At 38.0% G+C, this 27,152-nt stretch overlaps 1 protein-coding gene across 1 annotated transcript in view; it reads left to right on the top strand.

The window, feature by feature from the left end:
• The window catches only part of LOC136885511 (intermembrane lipid transfer protein Vps13), a 1,358,975-nt gene that overhangs the window by 410,245 nt on the left and 921,578 nt on the right, over nt 1-27,152 (top strand). Inside the window, exon 17 of the mRNA XM_067158109.2 lies at nt 3-262. Coding sequence (XP_067014210.2) covers nt 3-262 — 260 coding nt within the window. The remainder of the gene's footprint in view (nt 1-2; nt 263-27,152) is intronic.

Genomic DNA, 27,152 nt, shown 5'->3' with positions numbered 1-27,152 from the left:
AGGATTGAAGCTGTTGATGTATAAACCATGCACATACTCTCAAGGACAATTCTCTGGACCTGTTGAGTTGCAAAAGATTATAGATTTTTGTGCTTTGCACTTAGAGATGAGGGCAATAAAGCGGACATTTGATACTACAATGACCATTCGATTAGGAGGAGTAGTTCTCAAATACAATGGCCCTGAAGGAACTCTCACATTGTTAGATCCTTCGACTTCATCTGGGCAATCCCAGGATATGCTTTCCGTTAAGTACAGAAATGTGAGTATTGTTACTGTATTGTTCCCTTTGAGTGAATAATATGAAATGTCATATTTTTTTTGCCTCACAGCCATTCTTAATGTATAGTTGTGATATGGGGCAAATTAAATGCAAGAAACCTACAGGCCAAATTCCTAGATGCTTGTCAGCACAGATTTGCGTAACAACTGGCAACAGTTTCCAAATTGCAGTCGTCATCATCTTAGCGTTTTCCTGCTGATGCAGGGTCTGTTTCTTTTTTTGGGGGATTTCTGCATGCCATTTACACATCCTAAGTGTAAATCAATCAATCAATCAATCAATCAATCAATCAATCAATCAATCTGCATTTAGGGCCATTTCCCAGATGGCAGATTTCCTATCAAGTGTTTACCTAAAATCATCTTAAATATTTTCAAAGAACTTGGAAATTTATGAAATATTTTCCTTGATAATGTACTTCAATCTCTTACTCTTCATCCTATAAATGAATATTTGCCCAAATTTGTCCTCTAGAACTCCAACTTTATCTTCGTATTATGTTCTTTCCTACTTTTGAAGGCTCCACTCAAGCTTATTCGTCTACTAATGTCATTCCATGCCGTCTCTCCACTGACAGCTTTAAACATACCATATAATTGTAAAAATTGAAGGAAGGCCCACCTATTCAATGATTATTTGATGTGAGTTATATTTTCATTAAATACATTGTGGGGCCAGTTTTGTCCCTGTTAAGGATCATCCTCGGCCATTACAATTTAAATGGACAATTTATGTATTATGAATAGTAGAAATATAACAGCTATATGCCTAAAATTAACACTTTAAAACTACGGACTGTATTATAAATTGTAAAATGTAGTTTACTCTTTCTGGGGATATACTAAAGACAATGGGTTGGCATTTAGTACCATATCTGAAGTACTGATTTGATTATTGTTTGCACAAAAGAGCTATTCCAAATGAATGGAGACTTGCTATAGTAGCCCCTGTGTGTAAAGGAAAGGGTGGCAGACATAAAGCTGAAAATTACAGGCCACTAAGTTTGATATGCATTGCATGTAAGCTTTGGGAAAGCATTATTTTTTATTATATTAGACACGTTTGCAAAATTAATAACTGTTTCGACACAAGGCAGTTCGGGTTTAGGAAAGGTTATTCCACTGAATTCAACTTGTAGGATTCCAGCAAGATGTAGCAGATATCTTGGATTCAGGAAGAAGGTCAAATGAACTGTGTCGTGATTGACATATCTAAAGCATTTGATAGGATAGATCATGGAAGACTATTGGCAAAAATGTCTGGGTCCATGGCTAAATGGTTTTTTATTATTATTATTTTTATTTAAAATGCTATTTGTTCATGGCGTTTACCTCTAAAGATCTTTTGCCACTACTTGCACCATATATTATGATAAGTTCAACTGCATACACCCCAGCGTCAGTGGATAGGGTCTGACACATCCCACTCTGATGAGTCTAGTGTCAGACCAAAGACGAAACGCTGGTTAATAGAGCAAATGCCTGAAAAAGCCTTACATCTGATTTTTGGTCTGATTTTTGACATGCTCTGTTGGTGGAAAAATATCTAATTCCCTCAAAGGGAACTTAGACTTTCCATATGAGCCTGCGTGTAATGGTAATTGCAGAAGTGTACAGTGTTGAATGTAAGGAAAGGAATGTTAAGGATGACACAAACACCCAGTCCCCAGGTCAGGGATATTAATCATTTACAATTAAAAACCCCTGACCCGGCCGGGAATCGAACTTTGGGCTACCGGATGACAGGCAGATGTGTTGCTCCCTACACCGCGGGGCCGGACTGGCTAAATGGTTAGTGTGCTGGCCTTCGGTCACAGGAGACCCAGGTTCGATTCCCGGCTGGGTTGGGAATTTTAACATAATTTTGCTGACACAGGGGCTGGGTGTATATGTCGTCCTCATCATAATTTCATCCTCGTCACAATGTGCAGGCCGCCTATGAGCGTCAAATCCGAAGACCTCCATCTGGTGAGCCAAACTTGTCTTCGGACACTCCGGCACTAAAAGCCATATGCCATTTCATTTCACTGGCAAAAATGAGCACAGTTGGACTAAGCAAAAGAGTGACTGAATGGGTGGCTATATTTCTAGAAAATAGATCTCAGAGAATTAGAGTAGGCACAGCTTTATCTGACCCTGTAATAATTAAGAGGGGAATTCCTCAAGGCAGTTTTATTAGACCGTTATGTTTTCTTATATGCTGCATATAAATGATATGAGTAAAGAAGTGGAATCAGAGATAAGGCTTTTTGCGGATGATGTTATTCTGTATAGAATAATAAATACGGTAAGTTACAAGATTGTGAGCAACTTAAAAATGACCTTGATTATGTTGTGAGATGGACAGTAGGCAATGGTATGATGATGAACGGGGTTAAAAGTCAGGTTGTGAGTTTCACAAATAGGAAAAGTCCTATCAGTTTTAATTACTACACTTATGGAGATCATTGTAAGTACCTAGGTATTAATATAAGGAAAGATCTTCATTGGGGTAATCACATAGATATGATTGTAAATAAAGGGTGCAGATCTCTGCACATGGTTATGAGGGTATTTAGGGGTTGTAGTAAGGATGTAAAGGAGAAGGCATACAAGTCTCTTGTGAGACCGCAACTAGAATAAGGTTCCATTGTATGGGACCCTCACTAGGATTATTTGATTCAAGAACTGGAAAAAATGCAAAGAAAATCAGCTCGATTTTTTCTGTGTGATTTCCGACAAAAGAGTAGCGTTTCAAAAATGTTGCAAAGTTTCGGCTGGGAAAACTTGGGTGAAAGGAGACGAGCTACTTGACCAAGTAGTATGTTCCAAGCTATCAGTGGAGAGATGGCATGGAATGATATTAGTAGACGAAGTGGGAAGCTGCCCTTAAAGGCGGAAGAGCCACTGGATGGCCAAAGGCGTAGAATCAGGAAGGCATGGGGAAACCACCTGATTATCATCCCATGAGCGCTTCATGCAGAGTCAAAAAATGAATATTGGTATGCTGCATAATCTGGGTAGTGAATGGTGTCAGTTTGGGTCTGGGTCGAACGGTGTGAAATGTGCGACCAGATGTGCAGACGTGTACGATCAGGCCTTGCATGGTAAATCTGCTACTGATCGACCAAATGTAGACCAACTTCGCAAAGATAAAACAATAGTTACATGGACTGTGAGAGGTTTATTTCAGACAGGTAAACTTTGCATTGTAGAAGAGAACTAAAGAAACATCAAATCGACATTTGTGGACTGTCAAAAACTCACTGGAAAGGATGTGGGCATTTTGAAACAGATGACCATGTAATATACATCACTGGGGCAAATGTTACAGGTCATAATGGCGTTGCGTTTCTTATTGATAAGCAGATATCCCAATATGCTGAGGAATAGAGACCTATCAATGACCCTCACTCTCAACACCAAACCATATAAACTAAATCTGATCCATGTATATCTACCCACCATCACTGCAGACAACCAAGGGATTGAAGACTTCTTTGCAGACATGAAAGATACTACAACATCACCTAAACCAAGAGGTATTACCATCATTTTGGGAGACTTCAATGTAAAAGTAGGAAACACCTCGATTGGCAACCACTTGCGAGAAACTGTAGGACAGTATGGCCTGGGTTCACTTAATGAGCAAGGCAATCGGTTGATTCAGTTTGCAATCGACAACAGTCTGTCCAAGTTAAAAATTTCATGATTGTTCCCTATTGAATAGAGAAATATACAATATTAAATAGAAGGAAGGATCCACCGTTCAGTACTCCATTGTTAAGTTGAACCAAATAGAAGTTACAACCTGTTCATTTGGGACCGGTTTCAACACATTTGAAGTGTCATCATCAGCCAATGAGCAAAGCAGTGCAAAAATTAAGTCATAAAGGTCTAAAAACAACTAACACAATGATCACAGGCAAAAATTTAACACAATTTTGTGCCGAAGCAATTCCAGTAGATGTTCATAACACAATGATCACAGTCAAAAGAGTAAAAAGAACACCACTTTCGTGCCGAAACAAATGCAGTTGAAGTTCATAAGCAGGTCTAGTACAACCCTGTTATGCCGCATTCACATATGAAGACGTAAGAAGATGTTGTATATGAGATCGATAACGAGTTAAAGGACTTGTTCTAATATGCAAACTTGAAGGATAACTTGTTATGAAATTGAACATGTGATATGCAGTTATGTAGTTGTTGCTAGGCAGGTCTTGTAGGCATTTGTTTCTCTGGCCGAAGAGTAAAAGGTGACGTAATTGAAGTCTTAGGAAAACAATGTAGGACTTAATTTCGACAATTCGAAGCGGATATATAAATTTTTTTTTTTTTTTTGCTAGGGGCTTTACGTCGCACCGACACAGATAGGTCTTATGGCGACGATGGGATAGGAAAGGCCTAGGAGTTGGAAGGAAGCGGCCGTGGCCTTAATTAAGGTACAGCCCCAGCATTTGCCTGGTGTGAAAATGGGAAACCACGGAAAACCATTTTCAGGACTGCCGATAGTGGGATTCGAACCTACTATCTCCCGGATGCAAGCTCACAGCCGCGCGCCTCTACGCGCACGGCCAACTCGCCCGGTGATATATAAATTTTAAAAATAATTTAAATCGTTAAAAAGAATAATAAAATCAAATAAAAATATGTACAAAATAGGAAGAAATTTTAAAAGGAATTGCATCGTGAGGCTCAACTCGAAACAGCTTGCCGTGGTGATTGATAAATGAATGGGAGATGATAAATAGAGAAATGGGAATAATGAGCGCTTATTAGAGGTGGGGAGGGAAAGGAAAAATGGGGGGGTTATCTAAGGAGGATCATGGGGTTGTTGTGGAAGGGGGAAGTGGTATGAAAGTGTATTGTGTAAATTGTGAAAGTTTGAACGCTTGCTTGTTGACCTCAGGTTATTTAAAATGGAGATAAGAAAATCGAAAAGGGCATTGGGCTTCTCAGAAATATCATTCAGGTTAAGATTTGGATTGAAAAACTGGTCGAGGTGTATACAACAGTTTTCAGTGATGTCTAGGAGAGGGCTTTTATTTAGAGTGCTGAGAATTTCAATATCCTGGTCTTCTTCTTCTTCTTCTTTTATGACCACATAGGATCACTTTAGTCAGTCCGTCGTTCAGGTCTCTTTGAAGGGATTGTTCGGGCTTTGCGGTCCTCCCAGTACTTCTTCAGACGCTCCGATCTTCGTGCCCTTTCCTCAGTTGAAAATGTGCGTGTTGTTGGTTTGTTTTGTGTAAGGGTAAAGCGGAGGTTTGTATTCTTGAGTTTTGTATTCAATTTTATCTTATTTTTGGTGTCTACTGTTGTAAGGCCTATTTCCTTCAGATCCTCTCTTACTTCTCTGATCCATTTACATCCTGTTGTGGTATTTTTTGAGACGAGATTGTGTTGTACTAGTTGTTTCAGAAGTCTCGAGTCCTGCATCCTCATGATATGTCCAAAGAATCCCAGTCTCCTCTTACGCATAGTATCTGTAATGGGTTCTAGCTCTTTGTACACGACTTTGTTAGGTATTAACCGCCACTGTCCATCTTTCTGATATTTTTTGTTGATACAGGTTCTTCCAATCCTCCTTTCAATTTTCTGAAGTCTGTCAGTCTTTGATTGTTTATTCAGGTAAAAGAGTGTTTCTGCTGCATATGTAGCTTCCGGTTTTATGACTGTGTTGTAGTGTTTTATTTTTGTATTTATTGATAGACATTTCTTTTTGTAGATATCCCATGTTAATTTTTGTGCTTTAGCTAATCTATTTGTTCTTACTTGGATTGAGATTTTTTCATTTAAGTTATGTGTTATTACTTCTCCAAGATATTTAAACTGAGTTACTATTTTGATTTTATTACCATTTATGGTGACTTCTTTTAGCTGTGTTGGTTTTTGGGGCATAATTTCTGTTTTTTCAAATGATATTTTGAGGCCAATTTTATTTGCAATGTTTTGAAGTTCTGATATCTGGGTTTTTGCTTCTTTTATGTCCACTGCTAGTAATGCTAAATCGTCAGCAAAACCCAAGCAATTTGTTTTGATTTTTCGGCCAATCTTTATTTTGGGGGGACATTTTCTAAACCATTCCCTCATTACCATTTCTAGAGCACAGTTAAATAATAGTGGTGAGAGCCCATCTCCCTGCCGTAGTCCAGTTTTAATTTCAAATGTCTCTGATGTTTCACCCCTAAACTTCACTTTTGACTTGGTTGGTGAGAGTCAATTTTATCATGTTTATTAATTTGGGGTGTAGTCCAAGGTGTCTTAAAATTTTAAACAGAGATTCTCTATGGATGCAATCATAAGCTTTCTTGAAATCTACAAATGTTATCACCATTTCTCTGTTTCTTCTCCTGTTATAGTCAACTTAAGACTCATGATCTGATCAGGACAGCTCCTCCAGGGTCTGAAACCTCCTTGATATTCTCCTAGTTCTTTCTCGAGTTGTAAACGTATCCTATTAAGGATGATTATTGAAAATATTTTGTATGTTATGTTTAGGAGAGAGATTCCCCTGTAGTTATTAGGGTCGGTTTTGTCCCCTTTTTTGTGCAGAGGATGAATGAGGGCAGTTGTCCAGTGTTCTGGTAGTTCTTCTTTAATCCAGATAGAGACAAGTTGTTGATGGAGGGCAACTTTTGCTGAGGTTCCTGCATATTTCCAGATTTCCGCAAAGGTCTGATCTTCTCCTGGCGCTTTGTAGTTTTTTAATTTATTCAGAGCTTGGTAGACTTCCTTTATTGTGGGAGGATTGATGTTTTCTGGTGATGTTTTTATCGGGGTGTTGGTGTCCAAATGAAGGAGTTCTGTAGGTTCCTCACAATTTAAAAGCTTGTTGAAATGTTTAGCCAGAATTTCTGCATTGTCTTTATTGTTATGGGCCAGCTTACCATCTTCATCCTTCATCAGTAGGGTCGGGGGTTCATATTTTTGGAGCTGCTTTCTGAAGGTTTTGTAGTAGTCCCTTGATTTAGTTTTACTGAACTGTTCTTCAATTAACTGCAGGGTGTCCTTATGATGTTGTCTTTTTATTCTTCTTAAGACTTGGGTAGTTTCTTATCTCTGTTTTACTAGCTTTTGATAGGATATTTCTGTCTTTTGGGACTGATGTAATAGCCATGCCTGATGTCTTTTCTCCACTGTTTCATCACATTCACTGTTCCACCATTGGTGTTTTTTACGTGGTTTAATTGGAGCTAGGTCTTCTGCAATTTGTTTAAGGTTGTGTACTAAGTCTTCAAGTTTGTCTGTGATTTTTATTTTTTCAGTTGCTTTCTGGTAATTTTTGTTGTTGATTAGCTGGGTAGGATCTATTTTTCTTTTAGTTTTAAGGGCTTGCTTTTGTTGTCTCCTCTGGGGAGTGAGTTTAATTTTAATTTTAACTACGTAGTCATCTGAACCTGTGTCTATTCCTCGGAGGACTTTGACGTTATAGATCTCTTTGTGGTGGTATTTGTCCATGCAGACGTGGTCCAGTTGCCATTCTCCTTTAGTGTAGTCAGGGTGTTTCCATGTTTTGAGTTTTTGAGGTTTCCTCTTAAAACATGTAGATTTTGAGATTAAATTATGGTTTCTACACAGGTCAACTAGTCTCTCTCCATTTTTATTTGTTTTCTTGTGTGCTGGCCATTTTCCGATGATGTCACGGTATTTTCTTTCTCTGCCTAGTTGAGCGTTGGTCGCCTATTAATAATTTTATATGGTGTTTGGGGATGTTATCTATGGTCTGGTCCAATAGGTTCCAAAATTCTCCTGTTTCCTCCTGGTCTTTTGAGGAGTTGTTTTTATCATTAGTGGGAGCATGGGCATTTATTATAGTATAGATTTTATTAGATGCCTTTAAGGTGAGCGTTGAGAGTCGTGGAGACTGTGATCTGAATTCTTGAACTGAGTTTATTATTTTAAGGCTGACCAAAAATCCTGTTCCAAATTGTGGGACATTCTTCATCACTCTCTTCCCGGGTATACCTTTATAAAGTCTGTACCCTTGAGATTCCAATGCATCCTGGTCAGTGTTTCTAATTTCCTGTAATCCCATGATAAGAATTTTGTGTTGGTCCATTATGTCGGTGATCACTTTTAGTTTACCGGTTTGCACGAGTGAGTTTATGTTGTGTGTAGAGAAGTATGTTATCTGCTTTGGTTTGATTCTTGATTTTGTCTCATTCGTGTATGTAGTACTGGGGTATTTCCGTGCCTCCGACTTCACGGTATCTTTCAGGTGGCAGCCCACCGTATCCGAATGCTGCCTTCTCTGAACTCTTGGTTCAGCCGGTGGAGTATTCCTTAAAAGACCTTCCATGGTTGACTGTCAAGGTGTCACCTGTGTGGGACTAGGTCCCGAATTACAACTCTGGATGTGATCCAGTGAGGTGATAATGAGGCCGCTCCTCTGGAGTACAGACGCCTTGTGCAGCCGCCCCTAACCTGGAGAACAGACGCTGCATAATGGATTCCAGTGGCATTTCCTCCACTGTGGGGACCATCACCCCACCCAAAGGGGCTCATTCGCCCGAAGCCGTTGGCCCCCTTAGGGAGTCAGGTTATTTCCCGCCGCCCAACACTCGGCGTTGGCAATTTTACAGCTGGGTGCCAGACCAGCAAACCCTCCTCCTTTCTCATTCCGGACTTGGGACCGGACAATGGCGGAGTTAATATCCTGGTCTATTGTAGTGAAAATATGTTTTGTGTCGTGTATATGTTGCCCCACTCCCAAAAATCTGTTGTATTTTATTGCATTAACGTGTTCAAAGTACCTAATTTTGAAGCTACGACCAGTTTAACCTATGTAAGAAGAGTTACAGTTGTTGCACTTAAAACAGTATACGCCTGATTTAGAAAAGACACTTGTTTTATTTAACCCTTTGGATGCCGACCCATAATAGGGCATCATATGCATAGAATACCAAGCATGTTTCAATGGATTTTCCATTACTGTATAAAATTTGTTATTTACGTCTCATTTTAAAAGATATGGAGGTAAAATTGGGTATGTGAGCTTGATATACTCCAAGGAATATAAACATGTTAATTGCATTTCAAAAAACAAAATTTTGTGGAATATTGTGCACAAAAATAATATTTTTTTATTTAAAGAAAGGAAAAACATAATTTGAAATTAATTAACACATTTTACACTAAATCCAAAGTGACAGTGTGAATATATTTCATCTTAACTCTTAACGGGGATGATATATACCAATTTATATTGTTAATGTAGGTCTATTTTCCAATTTATAAACTAATTTCCAAAAACATTGAACATGGCGGAGAGAAAGACACCAACAGAGTAACCTGTCAACGATTGGATATTTTATGAATTTTGGGAGAGTAATAGTAATCATTTGAGAGAACTTTGTCTAATACCAGTATTTGTTACTACAGAACAGTTCAGAAGATCAGATTAACATACAAAATCAACTAATAGTGTCAGGAATGAAAGTGTAAAGAACAGATTGAAATATTCTATGGGTGGAGCATCAGGATGAGGTGGCCTACATGTTTTGGTCCTGGGATTTGATAAAAATGGTGGGGATGGACAACATTACTTTCAGGGAATATGCATTCAGTCCAATAATCATCTAATTCACTGTCACTGACATTTTCATTAGCACTGTTACTATAACTCTTTGACGTTGCACGAAATGTTGTAAGCCCATTAGCCAATGGCACGGCTTCATCATCCCTGGTGCACTATCTGAAGACCCCGAAAACATCATAATCATCACTTTCGCTAAAATTAGAGTCGCTTACATCTTCAAAGCACCCCAAAAGTTCCTCAATTTCTTCTCCCGAATTAGGTCTATGTGACGACATGCCTTGTTGTGATAAATGTACTATTTACAACTTTACTACGACCTAAATAAATTGCTAAGTAACTATAAATACAGTAGAAATAATAATGAAGTTAATATATTACAATAAGTAACTCAAATGCGTCAATTAGAACATAAAATTATTGAAAACAAATCACAACACGTGGACATAAACAAACAAGGAGGCTGCCATATTGGATCATAGACGTCAAGCGCTCACAGATCATACACCCAAAATCGACGAGTAAACTAGCAAAAATGAAGCTATGTCAGTGCCATCTAATGACATAAGAAGGAATTACAAACATTCTACATTTTTTCTACTTGATTTGTGGTGCAATATAGTGCCTTACTGCATAACTATAGCACTTATACGAGGGTGCCGATCAAATCGGCATCCTGGCATTTTTCGTACAGAATGTAAGTGCCGATGCATCGGCACCTTGGCACTGTATGAGTTAAGGAGTTGGAGTTATGTAATAATTCAAGGTTTCTATTAGTACTTCGAAAATAAATCACGGTATTGTGGTTTTTGAAGACATTAGCAATTCTGTAGGCATTTATATTGAATGTGAATGTGGAGTAAGCAGCTGGTTTATCTTTTAAGAATGTTGTGTTAGGACGGTGTTTAAATTTGTTAATAATTTGTTCAATAAAATATTTATTATAACCATTAAATTTGGCAATGGAGCGGATGATATTTAGTTCTTTATTTAAGTTTTCCTTTGATAGCAGAATTTTGAAGGCATGTTTAACCATACTGTTGTACGAGGCATGTTTATGTGTCTATGGGTGAAAGGAGTCTTGTTTTATGGTATTAGCTGTATGTGTGGGTTTTCTATAGATCATATATGATAACGAGGAAGGTAATCTGCTTATTGTTATATCTAGAAAATTAATTGATTTGTTTGATTCTGTTTCAAGAGTGAATGTAATATGCGGATCAATTTTATTGAGGCTATTAAGAGTAGATGCTGCATTAATAACTCTATCATCTAGGATCACAAAGGTGTCATGTACATATCTGGCCCAAAGTAATAAGTGTTTAAAGTCGTCACTGTTATCATGTTCTAAAAAGTCTAGGTATATTTCCGCTAGAATCCCTGAGGCTGGAGAACCCATAGCCAAACCATCTTGTTGATAAATTATATTGTTGAAGATGAAGAAGTTGTTATTAACTACTAATTTTAAGATGGTCATAAAATCATTAATTTCAAGTTTGCTTAAGCAACTATGTGTGTTTAAATTCTTCTCAATAATAGGAAATAATTTTTTTATATTAATGCTGGGGTACATACTGACAATATCGAAAGAGTGTAGAGAATGGTGTGGTTGGATTTTAAGGTTGTAACTTCTATTTGGTTCAACTTAACAATGGAGTATTGAAAGTTGGATCCTTCCTTCTATTTAATATTGTATAACAGTCTGTCCATTATGAATACCGTGTTTAAACACCACAATCGTCGTCTCTTTACATGAACCTCTCCGAATGGGCATTTTAAGAACCAAACTGATTACATCCTTGCCGATAGAAGATGGAGAACCTCCTTCTGTAATGTGAAAATAAAACCTAGTGCCGAATGCAGATTGGATCATCTACTCTGGGCCTACCTTAGAATCAATCTGAGCAAACCAGTGGTCAAAATAAGTTCAAAATAGTTAACGGCTCCTGAGCCAATTACTTTCCAAGAAACATTCTGAAGAACTAGACCACCTGACCTAGAGGGATATTGTGACATGGCTTGGAAGAGAATTGAAGAATGGATCACAGTTGCAGCGAGCAAGGTCCCAAAGATGAATGCCATAGTGAAGCGACAACATTGGATGACTGACGAAACTTTGCCTCCTGGTTGAAATAAGACTTACAATCTGGCTCACAGTTACAGATCCAGAACAACAAGGACCACTAATGGAAAAAATGAACATTGATATCAAGCATGCTTGTGGAAGAGACAAGAATGAACGTATTAAGAAACTGTGTGCACAACTAGAGACACATTCGACCAAAAATCACAGCGCAGAACTGTACGACAAGGTGAAGTACTTACTACGAGAGTTTATGCCTAAGTTTCAGATTATTAAAGACGACCAAGGTAATATAATCACAAATGCAGTGGGCATCGCAAGGTATGGAGAGAATACTGCATCAAGCTGTTCACTGATGACCCACAACCAATGCCAGGTCACCAGAACCCAACAGACATAGAACCAACGATCCTTAAAGAAGAAGTGGAACATGTAATTAAAAAGCTCCGGAACCAGAAAGCACCAGGCCAAGATGGAATCACTGCTGAAATCCTAAAGAACATGGGTGATCTAGGTGTCGACATCCTCCACATGTTATGTCAAAAGATATGGACATCTGGAAATTAGCCGGACCAGTGGTGTTACTCCATCTTCGTACCACTGTTCAAGAAAAGTTCTCCACTTGACTGTGCAAACTATTGAACCAGAGCCCTCGTCTCCCATGCCAATAAAATCATGCTCACTGTGATAAACGAGAGACTGAAGACCTTACTTCCACAGATATCAGAGGAACAAACCGGGTTTGTTCCAGGGAAAGGAAATTGTGAGGAGATCCTAAACATCTGGCATCTCATAGAGAAGACAAGGGAATACAATATCAAGATGTTCCTGTGCTTCGTGGACTACAAGAAAGCCTTCGACAAGGTGAAATGGTCAGTTTGTTTTTGTTTGTTGTTTAAAGGGGCCTGACATTTGGGCTATACTCATTGTGATGGGGATGCCGAAACATTTAATGTACCTGATTCAACAATTGTACTCTTTGAACACTGCAACAGTGAGAGTTAATAACAACTTCTCAGACATCTTTTCCACTACTGCTGCAGTGCGACAAGATTGTATTCCCTTCTCGCTCCTAATTAATGTATTGAGTGAGTACATTATGAGGGAGATTCTCGAGGATTGGAGTGACGGCTTTACAGTTAGTGGCAGGAAAATTAACAATCTCAGATATGCGGATGACACTGTGGTAATTGCAACGGATGATCTTGAACTAGAAATCATCATGCAGAGGTTAGATGAACGAAGCAGAGAATATGGTCTTGAAATCACAATAAGAAGACCAAAGTGATGATTGTAGATCTTTTTATTAACAACAGACCTGCCATAACAAGAATTGCTGATTATGAGTTTATCAGTCGCTTTGAGTATCTGGGATCTGTTGTCACAAATACTGTAGACTGTGAACCTGAGATCCGTAAGCACAGTACGATTGCTAGAAATACAATAGCAAAACTTACTCGCATCTGGAAGGACACCTCCATCACTTCCAAGACAAAACTCACCCTCTTTCGAACTCTGATCTTTCCTATTGCGACCTATGCAGCAGGAACTTGGATGATGAAGATGGTGGATTGCCACAGGATTGATGCTGTAGAAATGTGGTGCTATAGGAGATTACTGCAGATACCATGGACAGCACACCATACTAATGAATTGATCCTGCAACAGCTCTGCATCAGAACAAGACTGTCGACACTTATCAACCAAAATCAACTCAGATTATTTTGGTCATATTGCCAGAAGACAGGAGACCATGAAAGTACTTATCATAGTGGGAAAATTCGATGGCCGAAGACCTAGAGGATGTGCACCGTTACGATGGATGGACCAGATCAAGAGCTTGACCAGGATGAGCTTACAGCAAGCAAGTCACCATACCAGAAGCAGAGACTCCTGGAGGCAGATCACCAAAAGGCTTGTCGCATTTGCCACTACACCCTTACGAAAGGTTGGACTCAAGGAGAGAAGTTTGAGTGGTGTCTTCAAAGGTAGGAAAAATCACAATACAAAGTTAAAGTTGGAATTCAAGAAGGGGCCAACTACTCGTTTATAGGAATGGGAGTTTGGGATTGGAATGATTTATGTTCAATGCATTTCCAAATTCTTTGCAATCATTTAAAGAAAGACTAGGAAAACAACAGATAAGGAATCTGCCACCAGGGCGACTGACTTAAATGAAGATTAGTAGTGATTGATTGATTGATTGATTGATTGATTGATTGATTGATTGATTGATTGATTGATTGATTAATAACTACTAGAATTAGTTGATTCTTTTATTTTTGCTAGTTGCTTTACGTCGCACCGACACAAATAGGTCTTATGGCGACGATAGGACAGGGAGGAGCTAGGAGTAGGAAGGAAGCGGCCGTGGCCTTAATTAGGTACAGCCCCAGCATTTGCCTGGTGTGAAAATGGGAAACCACGGAAAACCATCTTCAGGGCTACCGACAGTGGGGCTCGAACCCACTATCTCCCGAATACTGGATACTGGCCGCAATTAAGCGACTGCGGCTTTAGTTGATTCTAAAGTCCTCATGTTAAGCATACGTCAGTGTGCCATAACTATTTTTGCAATTGACAAATAATCGAAGATTGATCCGTCCTATGCATGAAACTCAGGTACATAAGTATACACTTAAAAATTTTAAAAATCAAGTCTATGAACTATTATGTTGACATCTAGAGATAAAATACGATCTTTACAGTCTTAGCTGATGAAAGTCTATTGCAGATGGTAACAGTAGTATTCTTATAAAGATTGTGTCAAGTATGACCTATGGCTTGGCGTTCAACGGATGTTCAGTTAATTGACGTGAGTAAGATGGTGACGATAAATATATTTGGCTGAAGGGACCTTATGAAACAGATCTTGGATTCAAAACTTCTCCGATGGTAGACTAGTTGTTTGTCAGTATGAATCACGTTGGACATGATAAGTCTGAAAGGAAAAGGAAAGAAAGTAAGGCCAGGCTGCTTCCTCCCCACTCCTAGGCCTGTCCTATCCCATCGTTGCCATAAGACCTATCTGTGTCAGTGTGATGTAAAGTAACTTTCAAAAGGAAAGAAAAGGAATTATCTCACGTATTCAAAGGGAATCAAAAAGTTATGTATGACATTGTATGAGACTCGCTCCCTTCAAGTTGTATAGCCAAGATGTGTACTCATGCCCGAAATATGTGTGTTAGAAGGAACGAGTGTTTGGAGGGGAAGGTAGGCGAGGCTTGGCTTCGGTTACTGCGGGGAAGATGGATGAGGGGTAAAGGGAGGATGCCAAGGGAGTGGCGGAAGCCTAGACTTACGGTGAGGGTTTTGATTTTTATTTGAACTGTGTTTGTTATAAATAGGAGTAATTGTATCATATAGGATTTGGATTTCTCTGAGATTTCATCACGATTAAAATTAGGGTTCGTGTACTGGTATTGCTGCAGGTGGATAAAACCGTTTTCAATGTCGTTGATTAAAGCACCCTTGTTAGCTGCTTAGAGTATATCCAAATCCTGTTCAATAGATGTGAATTTCTGATTTAAGTTCTACATATGCTGGCTTACAACAGAAAACCTGTTGTACTTCCTTGCCTTAACATGTTCTGAGTAGTGTATCGATTTATGAGGCTTCACATTTATTACATTTAAGTTTTTAAACTCCTGCTTTTGAAAACTTATTTTGTTGGTTAACTGACTGTATATTATGAAAAAAGACAGTGTTGTTATTGTTGGTTTTGTAGGCTATTCTATGTACATGGGTGATGGATGGTAAGATAGATGATTCTTAGAGGCAACAACAGTGGCAAAACAACGTTTTATCAGTGGCCAACTCGGCTTATAAACCCATCTAAGATGATGATGCGTATTTATAGGAGTGTAAAATATAGGAGGAATAGTGAACTGTTCAAAAGTGTTTTAAAGTGTCCCATAAAGTGTTATGTGCAAGAAAATAACAGTGTATATTTATTTATTTATTTATTTATTTATTTATTTATTTATTTATTTATTTATTTATTTATTTATTTATTTATTTATTTATTTATTTATTTATTTATTTATTTATTTATTTATTTATTTATTTATTTATTTATTTATTTATTTATTTATTTATTTATTTATTTATTTATTTACGCCCACATTGGAGCACTTAAATCAAACCCAAATACATTTACGTTAACAAAGAATTAACTGAAGATTTAGCTTGCATCATCTTCTTCCTTTCCCAAAACCCCTTCATTCTGGCTGACCTGGCTGCCCTTTCTTCATCAAATATGACATATTGTTTGTGTTGTACAGTTTTTAATGACAATCTTATTTGTTTGTTCTTGAGAATCCTTTTTTCTTCTCTATTTTCAATTTGCTTCATTGTAATATTCAGCTCTTCTAAATCATTCTGAACTTCTTTAAACCATTTATTTTTTGTTTTACTTTTCCAAAAGTAATTAAATAGTTGTTTTATTATCCTATTATAATTTAATCTAGAAAGATGACAGAAAAAGGCAATTCTTCTTTTTCTCATCGTATCTATTATAGATTCACTTTCCCTATAAACTGCTGCATTAGGCAATAATCTCCATTGTCCATCCACCTGATGTTTTTTATTAATGATTGTTCTGAGTATCCTTCTGTCAACCTTTTGCAGTGTATCAGTTGTTGCTTTGGTGTTCAATTTAAATAGTGTTTCACAAGCATAAGTCACTTCAGGTTTAATGACGGAACAGTAACGTTGAAGTTTAGCATTTATTGAAAGAGATTTTTTCTTGTATGTTGGCCATGTAATTCGTTGTGCGTTTTTTAACTTAAATGTTCTGCTTTCTATTGATGATTTTTCATTGGTGTTCCAAGTTATAATTTCACCAAGATATTTAAACTTATTCACAATTTTAATTTGTTTGTTATTGGCTAAGGTAATGGTTGGTGCTGTAACAGGGAAGGTTGGCATTATTTCTGTTTTTTCATATGAAATTTGCAATCCAACTTTTCTTGCTATGTTATCAAGTTTTGTCTCTTCTGATGACATTATCTTCGACAGACGACATTACTGCTGCGTGAGCTAAGGGAGTTACCTACATGAGTAGAATAGCCTGCCTGAATATTAGCGGGGAGTAACTGGGGAGTTTGATGACTTTCTTTTTTAGCATGCCATTCCATTGGTTCATACATGTTCTCATAACTTCTGGTACATGGAATACTGGTGGTCCATCATGGTATTATAGCTATTTGATCCCTGCTATGTGGCTTTGGTAGGTATGGGGAACGTTTACACGTAATGGAAAACAGCACAACAGTGTTCACTGCTGTCTGTGGCTGGGTCATTCCAGCTCTTGAACTTGGCATTGTTAGAATGCCAGCTTAACCCCTCTGCAGGGTGGATATAAAGCCCCTGGTTGTCTGTGTGCTGCGGGAGGAGTTCTATGCATGGTATTTACATTTTCTCAGATTTGTGCGAGACTTTGTTCAAAGCACCTCAACTTTGGTACTATTTTTATGGATTGCAATAATACTATCACCTGCATGTTTAAAAATCTCCTGTCTTTTAGAAAATATGATGCTATCTTACTTTAATAGTTGAGTTTGGTATGGGATGCTTTAAAACATCCCCCCACCCACACACACACACACTACCGGGCAGTTTTGCCATGCGGTTAGGGGCGCGCAGTTGTGAGCTTGCATTCGGGAGATAGTGAGTTCGAACCCCTGTCGGCAGCCCTGAAGATGGTTTTTCCGTGGGTTCCCATTTTCACACCAGGCAAATGCTGGGGCTCTAGCTTAATTAAGGCCACGGCCACTTTCTTCCCATTCTTAAGCATTTCTTATTCCATCGTCGCCATAAGACCTATCTGTATTGGTGTGACGTAAAGCAAATGGCAAAAAGTAAAACAAAAAAATAGACATGCCTTAACAGGCACATTGCCATTCTGTGCACTGTCACTCGTATCCAATTGTGAACCACAGATTTTGGGTACTGTGTTGTAGTCCACATCACTCAGATCACCATCTGAATCCAACAAATATTTTTTCTGAATCACTCTACTGATCTCTTAAAACATCTATTTCCACGCTCTATAACCCTTACTTGCCTGTAGAAAATATCTCGTCATAACAGATGGAATGCAAGGGAAAAAGGTTGGATAAAAAATGTCTCCAGCGAGCCCTGAATAGACAGAATTGATGATTATATTAACAGTCTGCTTCTTATCAAATGTTAAACAAGTAATTTATTTATTATTATTATTTATTTATTTATTATTTAATGTCCTACAAATATAAAAAGAAATATTTAAATGCTATGACTTCAATAGACTACAATACCATATCAGTATCAGCATTATCTCCATTCGACAGGACATGAGTAAGACATCCCATTGAAAGTTCAAGACAAGATCGACCAGTTCAGTTCCAAAACTTAACATAAGTTTGTATACATTAGTGTAAATTGTGTAAAAAATAGTTTTTAAGAATAGTTCTAGCACAAGTTAACACTCTACTGCATGAATTATTTTTCGTTTCCATTTGGTGAAGAAAATTTCAAGCTTTAATGTTCAACATACGCTCAGTGGTTTAGATGTACCAGCAATTCTTAACTGGGCCTAATAGCTTAACATTCGTATGTGATGTGGATTGCCATATTGGAACATATATACGATTTTCCACGATTTTACGCTAAGCTTTTAACATTCAAAGACCGAACATTACTGCCTACTGGCCATGGGTATGTATTACAGGGCGCAAGTATACCGTAGGTCGGTAATGTCTTTGAGGTTGAGCCAGAGGTACTCTTGAAGCCTGTGGTAATATGATGGGGAGGGCCCACGTAAAATAAACGGTGGTTGGTTCGCGTGGATGTTGACGGGGTGGAAGGAGTACAGCTGTAGGGCTGTTTTGTCTTATGTTATGTGAAAAAAAAAAAAAAAAAAAAAAAAAAAACCAAGGCATCACTGGGATATGTGAAGGTGTGCCGTAAAACTACCTCTGTCTATAACATTTGAAAAGTTATTTGTTGCCTAATGGCAACAGTATGCAGTAGAGGGTTAATCTCCAATAAGTTGTAAAAATGTACAGATGGTTTAAACCCATGTATCATGCCGTTCTCATTACTAACTCATGAATGTTGACAGTTAATATTATCTCCATTAAATGTGAACAAGATTTGGACATCACATTAGTACTTTAAAACATGGATGGCTTGATCACTCCATTGCAATTGTTATGTAAATAATATTTACTATGATTAATCCTAATATAGCATCCACTCAGAGCTCTGACTTGGAGATAGAATTCATGGCTGATGATGCCTGCAATGCCAGGCGAAACATGTACCATACTCAAACTTAATGTAATGACATTGTTATAGTCATAAAGACTTAACTAGTATTGAATAGGTGGTACAATAAATTAATTATTTAACATTTAATAATTGAATTTCAATACGGTCAAAATGAAAATATCACTTGTCTGCTTCTTCCCCAAGAGGAATGTAAGGTATAATCCAAGAAGTGTTCATAGCAGGCACTAGATAGCAGACATTTGCAGTGGTTGCTCCTGGTGGTAAAGATAAACATTCCTTGGAATATCACTTGAATTTCAGTGAACAAAACACCATTGAAATGGGGATTGAGGTATATCATTTGAAACCACAAACGTTCTGCTTCAAGGAGAAATTTGTTGAAACAAAATCTGCTTCAGTCGTAACCGCTAGATTGCAGTACAGTACATGCAGGTACCATGTGTGCCATATCCTGGCCATCTCTGTCGTTATCGGGATTGCTTTTCGGACGAACTGCTTGCCCTCTGTTATTTATGTGTTCTCATTGACATGGTTATTATGGCCAACTTTGACTTCAATTGTACATGCAATCTTAGCCCAAGGAGATCACACATCTCCTTTGTCGTCTTATGATTTTACGGCGTTTGTTCCCGATCTGGTCTGTCTAGCTTTTCCGTGGCTCTGTTTCTATGCTTTATCTTGGTGGAGGGTTATGGCGAGCAACACAAAGTTTCTCGACGCTTGCTTTCACAAGCTCTATTTCAATCGTTTTAACACGTGAATGCTAATGCCCCGGAGGCTTCCAACGTGCTTTATTGCACATAAATGAATGGCCTGATTAAGGTAATGTAACTTCTTTTTTTTTGTGTTCGTTTTTGTCACCACGTGGCATTGTGCTTGGCTACTATTTGTTTCATAGGTTATGAACTTCCTATGATTACCTAGCCAACCAGGCAAAACAGAAAGCCTATTAATATTTAGGTCTTAAAGTCAAAAATAGCCAAATTGGGCAAAGACATCGAATTTCTCAAACAGTGTATCGCTCACAAGTTGACAATTGAATTTTCTTAAAAACAAGTTTAAAGGAGATCACAACACAAAAAATCAAGTTGCCTCAGAATCAAAGAGTGTATCGGACAGTGTTCAACTATATATTTGCTTTTGCTGTGTACCACTCTGTAGGCCAGTGAACTGAAACACGAGTAGCTGTGACGTCACTGCGCTGTAAGCGCCAAGCGAGCCATCCAGTTGATTATTGCAGTACGTGCTCAGCCGCTCTTCTGTTTACTTGAAGTGTTGTTTATTATAATAGTGCGGTGACTGTTTGTCGAAATGCCTTCCTGTAGTGTGTACGGCTGTAACAACACAACGAGTAGAAACCGAAAGTGTAGAGAGAAAGAAATACATTTCCATAGGTTTCCAAATCGAAGTAAGTCGCCTCGAAGGTTTAGCAGTTGGGTACAATTTTGCAAGAGGAAACACTTTTCTTTCGGTAAGGGAGCTACTGTGTGCTCAGTGCATTTCAAAAATACAGACTATGATGAAACGCAACTTTTGAAAATGAAGGTGATGCCTATGGAAAGGCTGCAAGGTCCGAAATTGAAGCCAGGGTCTGTTCCTTCAATAAGATGTCTGGCGTCGACAGATGGAGATACTTCTCAGGCAGGAATGCTAATTCATACGGAAGCCGCTTCACAAAATACACTGTGGGAGTACTCTTCAGAAACTAAAAAGAGCAGGACGGAAAAGTATGAGGCTAAAAGACGAAGGGAGTTTGTTGACACAGTATTAAACGGAAGTGATAACGATAATGATGTACACGACGTTCAGAATGATATGAGAGAAAATATTTCATCAGACAGATACAAATGTAGTGTAGAAATACAGTGTGAGTTATGAAGTGAAAAAGCTAGAAAATACTTCGACATTGCAACTTCCGGCACAGATTTGAACAGTGACGTAATGGGAGAACAATTGAATAACAGTTTCTATGAACCAGATGAAAGTGACAGTGAAAGTTATATTAGTGATACTGATAACGAACACACTCAGGACGATGTACATATTACAGGTTCATATTTCTTTGTAGCGGGAACAAGTTTGCTCACACTCTTTGAAATTTGTTACATTTGTAAAAGTAAAGTGAAAAACATTTCACATTACATTAAAGGGACTATGTTGTGCGTAAAATCACTTTGCGAATGTGGTATTAAAGTCCGTTGGTATTCTCAACCTATGGAAGGAAAGAAACCGGAAGCAAATGTCCCAATATCATCAGCATTATTGTTGTCAGGCATTTTGTTTGAACCATCTCGGTCATTCTGCAAGTCCATTAACACTAGGTTTACCGCAGCGGTCAAAATGACCGTTTTCAGTTTTGTTTTCTCAATCACTCTCGTTATACGGTTAGAACATACAAACCCTTTGGTGGCTTTTATTGATATTAAGTGTACTTTTCGGCATATAGCTTCAAAATCCCATAACTCGTTTCTAGTTAGCTCTATGAGGTCATATACGTACTTTTACCGGACGGTCATTTTGATCGGTATTGCAGTAGCTATACGATCAGACTTTTGTAGCATTCATTTAGAACGGGATACCATTCTAACAAGCTGTTACAGTGTACTTTATTACCGTAGTATCGAATAGAACTTATTGTTGTGCTGCAATGGGACAGCTGTTGGCTCTTTACAAACAATGATACAAGTACACTGACAGGAAAGTATAGTCATTATTTGTTCAGTAATGAAAGGTGTGCAATCGTAACGAGCAGTCAATTGTCGTGTTCACTCGTTACAAACATTCAAACTAGATTTCCCTATTGTTTGTAATTACCCCGAAGAAACATATTTTCGCGTAGTCTGCAAATGGATGCCGAAATTCTGAAGCATAAGCAGATAATTTCCCCATCACAATCATGCGATGAATCTGGGACCGATTTACACCTCGATAATTGCAAAGACGTGTGTAACTTGACAAACAGAAATAGTTCGGGTAGTGATTCTAGTTGCGTCGAGCCTGTAGAATTTCTATGTGAACATGAAATCTCATAGCAGCCTTCGACCTCAAAGGTTAGGGAACTATTCGCCAAATGGCGACGCACGCACACTAGCAAAGCAGCTGATGACAAAGGTAAGCCTGTTTGAATTTAGTCAACTACAGGATGCCGAGCATACGGTGTGGTAAGTCAACATATGGGCGTGGTCAGCATATGACGGTCGGCGAGGATGAAGTCGCTTTGGATGGAACAGTGCGGACTCTTGTTGATCTACAAAGCCTGCCAGGCTGTCGTGTACTGAGGGAAGTCCGAGGTCCCACAGGACATGCAACTCGCCACATTGAAGGAACTTGTGCCGCGACAGCTTGACGTCTTTTTATTGACGAATCCAAGCTGCGCCACATCGAATGATATAATGAGGTTGGAGCCCGCGAAGTTCTGAACAATCCTGAACGGACACTTTCTTTTGAAGAATTGGACACTGTCATTGGTATTTTATACGCACGCAGAACTTATGGAGCTGACACGACCGTCGTCAATCTGTGGTCTCAGAACTGGGGTCCTGGAATTTTCTCCCAAACTGTGGCACGAAACCGTTTCCTGGATATCATGAGGTTTCTTGTATTCGATGGAAACTCTACCAGCAGGGATCACTGAAAATTGATAGATTGGCGCTTGTATCTGTTGTGCGGAACAAATTTATATCTAATTTTACTGTTTGCTTCAGACCAAGTGAGAACATTACCGTGGATGAACAACTCTTTCCATCGAAAGCTAGATGGCCATTTATGCAGTATATGGCCAATAAACCAGAAAAGTTTGGTATGAAATTTTGGTTGGCTGTCGATGTGGAAGCCAAGTATGTTGTAAACGGTTTTCCTTATCTTGGAAAAGATGAAACGCGACCCACCAATCGGACCCTAAGTGAATACGTATTATTGCGTCTTGCTGAGTTTTTCATCAATTAGGGAAGAAGTGTGCAATGGGAACAAGACAATTGAAAGGTATGCAATCTGTAGAAAACTGGTCTGTGGTTAAGTTCACTTCAAAGGTGACCAAGCAAAGTGTGTGTGTACAGTGCGACAAATAAGTTGAAAAGCAGAAAGTGATATTCATGCAGATATGCATATACTGTAAGCTAAAGTGTGTAAGAACAACATTCTGCCTTACGAGTGTACTTATTTGTTTATTTATTTATTTATTTATTTATTTATTTATTTATTTATTCATAATAGTGTTTACAAATCATGCATGATAATAATGAAGTTATGGTCTATGATGTTTTTATACTCAATTCGAACCCTTTTCTGGCACCAATATCCTCAAGAAACGAATGCGTGCCACTATCGGTCAAAATGACCGCTTCGGTAAAAGTAGGTAGAAAGAGTGTTTGGTAATCCTAGTGTTAACTTACATATGATGTCACGAACTGTATATGATAGAATTATTCATAGAGTAACTGGTCCAATAGTGGAGGGTGCTTGGGATCAAGAAAGGACTAATGTTATTGATTGTTTGAAAAGCAGTGCCAAACCCATTTGGTTGGCCAGAGATGGCCAGTATGATTCTCTCGGCTTTTCAGCCAAATATTTAGTGTATTCAGTAATGGATATAAATACAGGCCGCATAGCTCATTTGGAACTTGTTCAGAGAGTGATGGTGAAAGGTGATCAGGAAAGGGCTGAGTGTGAAATCGCGATGAGGAAGATTGTACAGGAAGAAAATTGTAATATAAAACTCATCCTTTCCGATAGACACAAAGGAGTAAGGTATTTACTGAGAACGCAATATCCTGATATTGAACATGAATTTGATGTTTGGCACATATCAAAAAGTCTAATGAAAAAGATGAAAGCTCTCGGTAAAAATCATCCAGAAGTTCAGTATAAATAATCATTTATGGTGGGCAGCACAAACATAATGGAAACAGTTCTCTGTTAAGTGATAAATTTACGTCAATTTTGCACCACGTAAAAAATGAGCATAAGTGGTTAGAAAACGGTGAATGGAAATCCTGTGAGCACGATACATTAACGGAGGAGGAAGAGAGAAAGAAAATGTGGATTAAAGGAAATTGAAGTTCATATGAAGCCTTGAAGAAAATAGTTTTAGACAAATCTTTTTTAAAAGATGTGGAACATACAAAACACTATGTTCACACCAGAAGCCTAGAAAGTTATCACAACCTTCGTTTGAAATACGCTCCTAAAAGAGTTCATTTCTCGTACGGAGGCTTAAAGCTCAGGTCAGTGATTGCTGCATTGGACTATAATTGGAACATCAATAAATTGAAAGCTGGTATCAAAACTCAGTACTCAAAATCAACAGGAGCCTGGGTGATAAAACAGAAATACGTAATGTCAAGCTATGGATTTTAAAAAGGCAATAATGAACAAAATAAATCTCTTGCAAACTAAGTATAGTAGAGCCTCACCTGAAGATCAAGCAATGGATCTGTCACTACCTAAAAACATCACTCCAATACCTCGACCTTCCAATGACGACCTGATCAAGAAGCACTTCTCACAATTTCACTCGCAGCAATAAATGAGGTACCGTACTTCATGTCAAAATAATATATTATCTATATTTATCATACAAACAAGCTTAGGAAACTCTTACATAATTCTACTGTTTTAATTTCATTTTTTCATTTACAGCTTGAAGCCCACATAGGTGCCATTGGGTTCGGGAAATGTGTTCCTTATGATGTTGACAACACATGACGGTATGACAACTCTGTTCTTTTTACCAATCGCAGTCCATGAATTTACCCACGAAGTGAACTGTTCGTAACAAATAAAATGCCAAGTTCTATTTGATGGATTTAAAGCTGTCAGTAAACGTTTCCTTGCCATGTTCTTTGTTTTTAAGCTCATGTTATGCCTTGTCATTGTCAATACTTCACGGTCTAAAATAAGCCTTGTAAATGAGGGATTTCTTGTTATACACATAAATTTCTCAGATTTCACTGCTTTTACATTGTCTAATTCACAACAGCATATACTTTCTTCATCTGTATCCATGATGGTACACTCATTACATTTACACCAAGTTCGCGTGCCGGCACGGCCTGTAGTGTTTAGCTTATCCATGTCAAGATCGCTATCTGAATGGACATCAGTAAACGTCGTTCGTTCTGGCTCATACTGATACGGACAAATGATATTTACATCCATTATAAATAAAAATAAGCCCACTAACACTGGCAACAGAAGAACACGGCAGTAGGAGATGGAGTGCGGGAAAAGACTGCGCGAGTTTACTCCCAGCGTCCAGGCTGCCAGGTAAACTCTACAGCGCAGTGACATCACGACCAGTTACTACTTCCGCACATAACTTGAGAATGGTTGGACATAGAGGCATCGGATTAACGGCATTGTTATTACATTCCCATAATACATCTTTAGCAATGAATAACGAAATATGTGTTTTTGTGTTGTGTTCTCCTTTAAGAATCACCGTTCTTCCTTTCAAATTACTAAAACCCAAACTAGAACAAATAAGATTTGGCTGAGAGAGAACGTCAAATTTTTTGACATATCAAGTCCTTTTTTAACTATGGATTATATGAGACTCACCTCGAAACTGCTAGTTTACTTTTGGATGCTCACTGGAACCTATTTCAAGCCCAAGTTGACAATAGAATATTTATTGTATTATCAAAGGAAAGACAAACCCTAGAGAAAAAGCTGCATATGTTAATGAACTCTAAATTCAACAATAACTATGCTAAAGAAACCAATAAAAACATAGGCCTAACACACCCAACCAATTTCACCCTCCGTTCATAAATTTGTCCAAGGTACCATTGAATGCAGATGAAAGTTCCATTTTAGCCAGGGGTCCGAAACAAATTGGCCTAATTTTAATACTCTGAACACAGCCATCACTACACCAGTAGGAGCAGAATTAGCCATTAGCAAATTGCAGCACAATTGATCCTATTCCAAAATCTGTACAGATATTCAAGAAGAGAATAAACAGCAACAGAGAAAATAAATGAAGTGTTAGAGGGCATTCGACCAGTGCAGGTTATTGTAAATAAAGAAATGTGTGTGAATAAATTAATTCCATCCCCTGGTCTAAGGAGTTCGGACAGCCAAAGTAGGGGACTGCCTGTAGGGGTGAAATACAGTGGGGACTTCGAGGGCCCTGGGACCGCTACGGTAGCTGTGAAGGCCCTTGAGGAACTCTGAAAAGTGGTGGCAAAAGGGGCTCTGGTTTAAGACGCAGCAGGTCGTTATGCTACTTAGGATCCAGAACGGGTAAAAAAAAAAAAAGAGTAAATAAATAAATAAATAAATAAATGCAATGTAAATATTAATCTTATATCAGTTGTATAGTATCAATTGAAGTAATTCTACATACTGTATATCAGTTGACTATATTTGTAAGTAGTACAGGAGATATTATAAGTAGAATTTTGTAAACAATATAAGTTTATTAAGGATGAGCTGTGTGTTTAATAGAAAACATTGTTAGCGTAAATTGTATAATATTGTATTATAGGAAAATTTTCTTCTCTTGTTAATTTAATATTTAGTGCCTGACAATAATGTATTTTAGTGTACCATTTGCCACCGAGGTGGACACCTCATTTGCAAATAAAGAGATTTTGATTTGATTTGACATAAACAAGACGAAGTAAGAATTGAAGTGAAAAGAAAATTAAACTCCATTCATAACCCCCCAAAAAAAAATATTAACTCCCGTAATTCACCCCTTACTACTCATGACACTAGCTACAAGGATAAGTTAAAAGAAAGTATAAAATGGTTCAACCTTTCAATACTATTATAATAAAAAATGTAAATTTACATTCCTATTTAATTAAAATTGGTATTGGTTTCGACCAGTACTTTTGGTCATCATCAACCGATCACAAATAAGTGTAAAACAATGCACAGATAAATAAATTGCAAAGTATAAAGAATTCTGTAGATTGCTGATAGTGAAGCACTAAAATCTTTAGGGAGTACTCTGCGTTGAAATATAGTCAATCACAAATAAAA

Source organism: Anabrus simplex, chromosome 1 (assembly GCF_040414725.1).
Source record: "Anabrus simplex isolate iqAnaSimp1 chromosome 1, ASM4041472v1, whole genome shotgun sequence".
NCBI classification, from domain to species: domain Eukaryota; kingdom Metazoa; phylum Arthropoda; class Insecta; order Orthoptera; family Tettigoniidae; genus Anabrus; species Anabrus simplex.
This window is presented reverse-complemented; position numbering and strand designations above follow the sequence as displayed.